Below are 10,153 nucleotides of genomic sequence, written 5' to 3' on the forward strand. Positions count from 1 at the left end.
TACAATGCTCATCGCTTGCTAATTAGTGACTTTCCTTACAGTAATTACTAATTATTACGATATCATATTATATGCCCAGGATTCGGGTTTATATCTAATTTATATGTCCTGAGAAGCGTAGGTTGATATTCTATCAAAATGACTCGAACGTTATGCTCTTAAAAATGTTATTATACATAAGCTCATTTATAAAAAAACTAAAAAGTTTACATTAAACAAAATATGTATCTATGTTAGATAAATTAATAAAATACGAAATAGTTTTAGTGTACATTTATGTACAGTACGTTTCTGTTTTAATTTTAATCTTTATTCATTTTCTGAAACAAAATCGAACCAATTATTCATTTTATACGTGTACCTATTTCAATAATAAAAATTGATTATAAATTATTCATGATTAATTATTAGTCATCTGGTCCATATTTTCACACGACACACGTTTTCTCTAGCCACCAACAACGTCTACCAGTTTTTATTTTTGAAGAAATCTAACAATATTTACCCTGAAATTACGTGTTCTCGCGTGCCTTATTAATTATTATTTAGACGTGTATATGAGTTTTGGTAATAATGTGAACTTAAAGAGAAAACTCTGCCGGATATTGAGAAAGTAAAGAAGCCCGCCGGCCGCCCAGTTCAATAATGATGATGACAATTTTAATAATAAACATTTTGGTGACAACACGCGGCATGTCGATGTCGTAAACGATATAGGTATTATACCAGAATTTATGTGATCTATCATATATCATCAAAATCTGTCTGTAAAGCATATTATTATTGGTGTCGTGAGTGATCTACCTAATCTAATCGCTACACAAGACTACGACAATCACAATCCACATGATAAGTTATTGTGTTAATAATGATTGACCAAAAACCCTCAATCATCATACGGTTAGTATGTTTAGATATTAAATACAATTTATCAGATAAACCGATAAATTATAATTTACCTACTCTCATTCAACTAATTCTTCAATAACTAATGGGCGTACCTACACACATTCGTGTTACCTATATTGAATTTTATTTTGTCTGATATTAATTGTTAAATTTTATATTATTCGTGATGAATTCGGCCATAGGTAATTTATAAGGATAATATTATTTGAGACAAAGTACGATATGTACAGTACTTAGAAAATAAAAACTTTATATTTACGTCAGTACTGGAATATAGAGAGACGTGTACCAAAATAAAATATGACATCATTTGTGACGAGTTGATAAAAAAAGAAATTCTGACAGTACCTACGTTCAAAAAAAGTTATGATGTTGATGTTGAAATGTACATCAAAAGAATGTCAAAGCGCATCAGTCGATACTTAAAACTAATGTTTTTATTTTTATATTTACACAGATGATGGATCTCAATGGCCTCTGTCGTAGTAATTTAACTTTATCAGAAATTATAGAACTTAAATGGCACTGATAAAGTCACCAGATTTCGATAAATTTAACAATTCAGTGGACAAGACAATACAACCACACATTATAGTTTATTCAACTTATGCTAGGATGTTATTTCAACCATTTTCCTCAAAACGACAAAAGATAAGTATTAGTTAAATTAGATGGATAATAGTACAATTAAATCGATGAAAATTGAAATCCAAATCTAAATGTCAAAAATATAAATTACGGCTCACGAATGGTACCTACAGAGGTCATGCATTTTTGATTTATGTTAGTATAGCAATACGAAAATGTTTTAGAAAGAAAATTTTTTATTGTTAAAAAATAAATGCAATAACATTTTTGCTCGTAATTATACCATATAACTATAATAACTATATTAACTACCCATAGATCATAGTAACATATGGAAATCATACTCAAATCTAACCAAAGTGGATTCGTCCAAAAAACTATAAATCACAGTAAAAACGTTATAAACCAAAGACTTAAAAATTGAATTCTATTTTCAATATATAGAATGCATATATAAAGTATTACAAAACAAAACTATTCAATTCAAGTCAAAAGAGCTTCTCCTTTGCCTTAAAAGAGGTTGCAAGAGAAACAGCAAAGATCTATATTTACATCCATTTAAGGATTTAATGTTCAATAAGTTTTTAAATGACAAAATACAATCTTTTATGTATAGGTATAACAATATTTTATTTTACATATAAATATAATTGACTTTTTTAATAGAAGTAAAAATGTTTTGTGTAACAACCTTAAAAAAATGTTATGAATATTTAATGGAACATGTTTTTTCATAAATTAAAAATTAATAAAGTTTACTTTATAATAATTTGAATAAGCTATTAGTGTTTAATTTTTAGTAGATCGCTAACGACACATTTGCCAATATTTCGATTGCGCCTGTTGCCCAACACCACTATTATGTGAAAATTTAAATGCATTTTAATGTAGACTAAAATCTTTCTACACAAAATGAGCAAATTATTATATCAATTTATTAATTTTGAAGGAGATAGCACTACCTACTCGAGTACCCAACACATTATAATATTATTATACTTTTTTGTAATAATAATGTAGTGGTTATACTAGTTTCCAACTAATATGACGTAACATACCATGGTATTCGTATAGTTATCCGGATGTCCGGTCTTCGTAGTCAATTTAGTAGCTTTTTTGGTAGTCGGTTTCAAACTTACATGAAATAAACCAACCGGATTTCCGTATTTTATTAAAATATCATTATACTGTTATAGTGTTATAAATCGAAATATGATAATTCCGTGCGAAAAAGGTACCCAATATTCATTGTGCGGTCAAATAATTTGTATGACAGTCAACGGTCAACGATACTGCAATAAAAACAACGTTTAATAAAGATTAAAGAGAACTTATAGAATTTTCCGACAAAAATTCACACTATTTTACAATATGTATAGTGTACATATTTACATTTATATTTACTTATACAACTCAATCTTTTTATAAAAAAAAATAACTCCACTATATTACTCGTTAGAATTAAAATATAAAAAACTTTAAGTCTTTTAAATTATAAATACTTCAGTTTAATTTTTAAAGAAGAAAATATAATTTTTTATACTTAACAACGAGGACTGCAATCTGATGCACTATAGAACGAAAAAACTTCCATAATTTTGTAGGTTTAAGTTTAAAAAAATACAGTTAAAAATATACTTAGAAAATCAATAAATGTGCTAAAACATAGGCTTGTAGTTTGTAAGTATAATAAATTAGAAAACTATACATCGACTTAAATTCGTGATTTCACTTTAATTATATCAATGAAATCAGTAAGTTTATTAAAATAATAATTAATATTAATACATTGTTCACGATTAAACATAAATACCAAGTTATTCCAAAAATACATAGCACTTATTTGTTAAGCTTTTGCCTTATATTAGTCAGAGACTTGAGAGTAGCATGTTATAAGGATTAACATCAAACAATTTATATAACTAAATACAATTTAGACTGTCGGTTATTGTAACTTGTAAGTGAACATTAATGTGTGTAATAATGTAATATATTATCGTTTACACTCTAACTTAGAGTTATTATATTATTACATTATTCATCACGGAAATTTAAATATATCTTTTTTAGCATAATCATAATAACTACTAAATGCGGTTAGGTTTGATTAACATCATAAAAATGGTTTAATTCATACATTTCTAGTACAGACATTGCCTAGTAATAGGCAATTTAAGAATCACTTTAAACTTACTGGAGTAAGTATTCAATAATATTGAATGATTGTATCTATTATAGGAGCATTATAGGAGCAGATAAATTATTAATTAGACAAACAAATAGATGAAAAAAAAATTTGAATTATGAAATTGAAATAGACAAATATTTTATTTATTTATGATTAAAATAGACTAAAAATTTAATTAATTAATTTTCTTCATAATAGTTACGATTTGTTTTTAACGAAACTGAAAAATATTAAAAAAGTATAGTCACCTTGTTTTTACAAGTATATAAACACTATAAACATAAGTTCAAACTTTAAGAAAATTTGTCAAAATTATATAAATATGTTAATTTTTTTTCGTGAGCTGTATAATAATAAAGTAGACCAGAACATAATATAACGGTTTAAATTATGTGTTTAATACCTAGTTAGGTACCTATATAGTATACAAGTTATTATAAGATCTTTAATTATAATTTTCCTAGTCATAAGATATTGCAGAAAAGTGAATTGTTTACTCGTATGAATTCGACGGAGAAGAAATTCACAACTTACAAGTTTAAAATTTGGTGGAAAAAGGAAAGGTTTACTTTTAGCAGAAACCGTGAATAATATGCTCTTCTTTAATCATTTTACTTAAGCCACTTTCAACATGTTTTTATTAATATAGCGCAAAAATATTACCTATATTAAAATTAACGAAAACTTATAATTAGACTTACATATTATACGTATTTATAATTTATTTCTTAAAATATGAGTCTAGTATTGATTGTTTTGTTGAATTTTTCTTTATCACAATACAATTTCGGTAACACTATAAGCTGCTAACATTTCGATCAACCCACGAAAATCTTTCATAATTTGAATCTTCATATTTTATAATTTAAAAGTTTTTTTTCAATTAATTGGTCACTTCATTGATATCTTCTTCTTCTAACTTGTGGAAATTTATTACACGCAATCATTAGAGTTTTTCTATTTATTAAAGAAACAGGTATGGTTTCTGTTTCACCAACTATACATTCTTTCCAATTGTTTTCCACGCTAAATTCATAAATTTCTGAGCTACATCTACCCATGATTGTGTTCTGAATTCTGAATAGCATAAAAAGTATTGTAACTTCGCCAAAAACCAACAATACTTTATTTGTCTTCATTGTCTATTGCCTCATTAGTCTCCGAAATGGAAGACGATTACGAAGTACTACGTATTACTTAAAATAAATAAAAATAGTATGTAGGTACGTGTTATAGATATAGCATTCAAAAAAATAACAAAATTATCTGAAAAAGGTCGACGAAATTAAATTATTTACATACAAAGACATAAATATAACAATTTGATGAACACGTGTATTACAAACGCCATTGTATTGAAACCATTTCAATGTTAAACGAAACACAATGATTTAAACTTCTACGACGAAATAACAAAACAAAGCTAATCGAGGCAACGTCAAACGTGGACTTACGGTAGTATTTTTTGCAATGTGCCAAAGTTTGAAGGTTCGAACCGATAACTTCAAGCGTTAGGACCAATCGTACGTACATCATAATTTATAATATTTTCCATAATACTACCGGTAAGGCGGCATCAGCACTGAGCAGTGAGCACATTGCCACACATCAATAAAATATGAAAATAAAATTAAAAATCGTATACCGCAGCACTATCTAGAGACGAAAATGAGCGACAGTCGTAGTTAGTGCCTCGCAACGAATAACGATAAGCAAAACAAATTCGGAGTTTCGGACGCTGCCGAATACTTTTCCTTCAAAACAGACGTTCTGAGTGTTCTGACACCAACGGTCCTCCAAGTACCTACTCGATTATTGTGCCGGAGAAGTCCAAGTGAACCGTGTCGGGTCTCCCGAATAGTGGACGATATGGTAGTGATGATTATGATTTATGATTGTCATGTTCGGGTTTAACAACTTAGGAACTGTACCTTCCAATACCTACGACACGCTAAGCCTACAGCTGAAACCACCCGTTTAGTTGTTTTGGCGGTGTTGTAGCAATGCTTTTTTAAGCTTGTTGAAGATGCGAGATGTTGGGTGATCGGGTGCCTGAGGATCTGATATTTTTATGACTGTGAATTAATTTTGTTTTTGTGTAGCCATTAGCCAACAAATAACTATGATACATTGATTCGGGAGATAAACTAGCGATAAAAAAAAAAATAGAAGGGGAAACGTTCGAGTATCATTAGGGTAACTGCAAAAGTAAATTTTACTTCGTTAGTCATTAAATTATTGTTATCAATATTAAACGTAAGAGATGATCTATCAATAATAAAATCAGTTGTTACCAGTTTGTTGTCATTAATCACTATTCGTTTATTAAGTTTATTTGTTTGCGTTATGTGTTTTATATTTAAGTCAGAACCAATAAATCAAAAAGGAAATTTTTTAAAATTATTTTATAGTTAGCATTGTACAAAATTTGTTCATCAGAATGTCAGAAAATAGAAAAAAATTATAATTTACATACACAATCATTATATTATATTATGTTGCAATTAACTTTCGAGTCCGTTAAATAAATTCTATTGTATTTTTAAGTAATAAGTATATTCTATAAATATAATATTATTATTTATTTATAATTTTAACATTTAAACATTATAATATGCATAATGTATTGAGGTAATATGAAATAAAAGTGAACACTGCATTATAGGTAATTTAACTATTTTCGTATACTTCATAATATCACCTCATGTTTAGGGTCTTTTAAAACTTATTTTATCATTACTGACACCATGGCATTGTCAGCCTCTTACCCACCGTATTGCGCCGTTCGTCCGCACTTTTAAGGGTCGTAGCATGATGTTAGATAGCTTATAGTCTACTAAAAATATTAGAATTATCAAATGCAAAAAGAAATTTTCAAATCGGACTGGTGGTTTTAGAGATAAGCGTATACAAACAAACTCTTAAGCTTCATTATAATATTTATATTACATTAATAGCGACGTATAGAATTTAAAAAATATGAGCGATGCTCTTCCTCTCTTATTTATAAATAAGTGATATACAATACAAAAAATGTTGTTATACTATTCACTTTGTAATTACAGATGAATAAACATTAAATATATAAAAAAATAAAATAAATAAATTTTTAGTATCATAATAAATTTTTCTTATTATAAATATAAGTACTGCTAAAATTTATAAAAGGTAAAAACACACATCATTAATTAATATTTAAAAAAACCTACATCAAGATATTTCTAGAAATAATAAAAAAAAAAAATATTTTAAAACTTATAAGACTAAAAAAAGAACTTTTTTTTTTTACCCAAAATATTTATCTTTTTTTCTAAAATAAATAACTTAACTAAAATTAAAACTAAATAATTATTTTAAAAATATTTTATGATGGACATTATTTTTGAAATTTGGAAGGTATACGACTTTCTGTACATTTTCTGTTAGACGAATTAGACACATCAGACAATACAGGAACTCCCGAGTACTTAGGTATGGATTTTTTTAGTTTAATACTATCATTAAGAGACAATAGTGATGAATTATTATATTCATCATTTTTTGATGATCTGTCAGCAACTTTGCAAGGTATTTTACTTTTTGTTAGAACTTCTGATTTTTTTAAAAGTGTAGGTTTAGTAAAATTATCATTATTTTCTTCAAATTTTCCAAAATTCAATTTTTGATAGCATTTGTCTGATTTAAAATTGTTTTCTTTTGTATTATTTACACAGGATGGCTGTTTTTCACTGCTCCTGAACATGTTTTTAATTTTATAGAGCATCGACATTGGTGTCTTCAATGTCTCAGTTTCTACTTTCATTTTCTTTTCACTATTATCGTATTCTTGAGTAGTATCAATTTTTCTCTTATTATCTTCCTGTACATGATCCAATTCAATACTATGAAAAGAATCAACAATTGAACTTTTTTCTGGTGTCTCTGAAAGAAGCGATTCATCGCTCATTTGTATATCAGTTAATAATTCAGTATTATTATGCAAAAATGTGGATTCTCCAAATTGTAAAGTTGTGTTATTAATTTCATTTGAACTACTATCTATTGATTTTTTAGATTTATTATCAGAAGTAATTGATTGTTCATCAGATTTAGTAACAGGTATTGATACAAGAGACATTTCGATTAGATTAGAAAGATTTTTATCAGAATCTATAGATATTACATCAGTATTGTTTTTTAAATCAAAATTTTCTGCTAATCCCTGATCAATAATGCTGAAATCTACAATGGCACGTTTATTAGAGTTATTACACAGTTCTTGGTTTGAATCCCTTGTAAACTTTGTAGAATCATTGGTTTTGTTGATGGTATTTGATAACAATTTTACTTCTTTAGTAAATTCTTCAGTCATACAGTGTTCATCATGTTTAGTTTTTTGTTTTGACTCATCTTTTTTCTCATCTTCAATCTGTTTGTTAATTGATACCAATGGTTCTACATTGTTCAATTCTGTTATGTTATGTTGGGTCTTATTACTTACAGAAGAGAATATAGACAGATTTAAATTTGAATCAGTTATTGTTTGATTAAAAGATGAATTACTCAAATTTGATGTGTTTATTTTAATTGACTCATCGGTTAATAATTCTACATCAGGAGATGAAATTGTTGATAGATTGTTTGATGAAGGATTTTGAAAATCTTTATAATTAATTTCATCTTTTGGCACTACTTCTGAGTTCCATATTTGATCAACTGAACTAAAATTTATTAAGCTGTCATTATTAGTAACACTTTCATTTGGGTAAGTTTGTTGAGCACTTTTTAATGGAGTTTGATCAACAATACTGAAATTTAATAGCTTTTGTTTTCTTGTTTGGTTGTCAGATGTGAGTGTTTGTTGAATAATACTAAAATCTAAAAGTTTTTGTATTTTGGGAGTCTTATAATCTACTTGTTTTTCTTTTTGATTGTCTTCAAAATTAAACATCTGTTCTTGATTTGTAAATTCTTTTATACTGTTACTAGTGTTTTTAGTGATATCCAATAAATGTTGTTGTTGTTTATCATTATTAAGTAAATCATCTTGATCAAAGTTTTTATCAGTTTTTTCTGTTTCTGGAATAAGTTTTAAATCAGTGAAGTTAGGAATGTCAGTTGAATTAATTTGGTTTAAATGCATTTTTTCATTGGTATATCCCAGAACAAGTAATTGTTCTGTAGCAATATTACATTTTTTATCCATTTTGGATAATTCATTAGTAATCATTAAACTTTCATTATTTTTTGATTCATTCACATTTTGAATTAATTCTGAACCTGTAATAGTGCAGTTCATAGGAATACTTTCATTTGCTTTTGTTTTAAATGAAATATCTGTTTCACTCACTGTACCAAGCACAGATTTTGAAGTAATAACTGTTTCTACTATATTTATAACATTTGATGTATTTGACAATTCATTTTTTTTTATTTCATTAACAATACTTTCAGATTCCAAAGTATTAGGTACATCATTATTGGGATTTAAAATATCTTCATTTTGCTCTATATTATTACTAGAAGTTTCTAGAGTTGTATTTTCAATAATAACCGACAAATTTGATCCATCATAATTACAGACATTTTCATTTACTTTTGTTGGATTGAATGTATCAGAAGAAAGCGTTTGTTCAATTAAACGTTCAAGTGTTTCATCATCATAACTAGTTTTTGGCGTATTAAAATTTCTACTAGGACAACTCGTTGATGTAATATCTTCACATATTTCATTTACTGCTTGTTCAAAATCTAAATATTGTCTCATCATACATGACGGATCTTCTAATGTTGTATTGCAAGTTATATTAACTTCATTATTTTCTACAAATGAACCATCAGAAATGGTTGTATTTTTTAAGATATTCTTATTTAGTTTGTTTAAATGCAATTCATCTTTTAATTGAACAGTAGTATTTTGGATATTATTTATTAAACTAAGTTCAGTTTCATTTAAGGAATCCTTAAAATCCACACTAGAGTTATTTGTTGAAAATTTATTAGGGTGAATTGTTTCATCAACTAGTGTATCCATGATATTAGTGTTAAATGATTTAATATCAACGTCCATAGACATAGGGTATTTTTCATTATTAAATGCATTGACATCAGATGTTAAATTAACCATATTGGACATAGTATTTATTGACTTTTCATTATCAAATTCACACTCAGTGTCATTTAAAATACTTTCAATATGTTTAGTTTTATTCAAGGAATTATTTAAGTTCATACTTTGGTTATTGGTTGAAAGTCTATTTGTGTACATGGTTTCATCAAATACATTATCTGTTACATTTGTATCATTTGAGTTTCCTTTGTCATAATTATCATTTATACCTGATGTTAAAATAGCTTGGGGAATAGTTACATTGGTTATAATATGTATTGACTTTTCAGTATCAATTTTTGGCTCGGTGTCATTTAAAGATTTATTCAAATTCATACTTTGGTTGTTTGTTGGAAGTTTATTAGTGTTAATTGTTTCAT

At 26.9% G+C, this 10,153-nt stretch overlaps 1 protein-coding gene across 1 annotated transcript in view; it reads right to left on the reverse strand.

The window, feature by feature from the left end:
• Positions 1-7,004: 7,004 nt before the first annotated feature.
• The window catches only part of LOC112601647 (putative uncharacterized protein DDB_G0282133), an 11,413-nt gene continuing 8,264 nt past the window's right edge, over positions 7,005-10,153 (reverse strand). Inside the window, exon 9 of the mRNA XM_025349365.1 lies at positions 7,005-10,153. This exon is cut by the window's right edge and continues 1,131 nt beyond it. Within this exon, the coding sequence (XP_025205150.1) occupies positions 7,062-10,153 (3,092 nt within the window). The 3' untranslated portion in view covers positions 7,005-7,061.

Source organism: Melanaphis sacchari, unplaced genomic scaffold, assembly GCF_002803265.2.
Source record: "Melanaphis sacchari strain LSU unplaced genomic scaffold, SCAv2.0 Contig7_pilon_pilon, whole genome shotgun sequence".
NCBI classification, from domain to species: domain Eukaryota; kingdom Metazoa; phylum Arthropoda; class Insecta; order Hemiptera; family Aphididae; genus Melanaphis; species Melanaphis sacchari.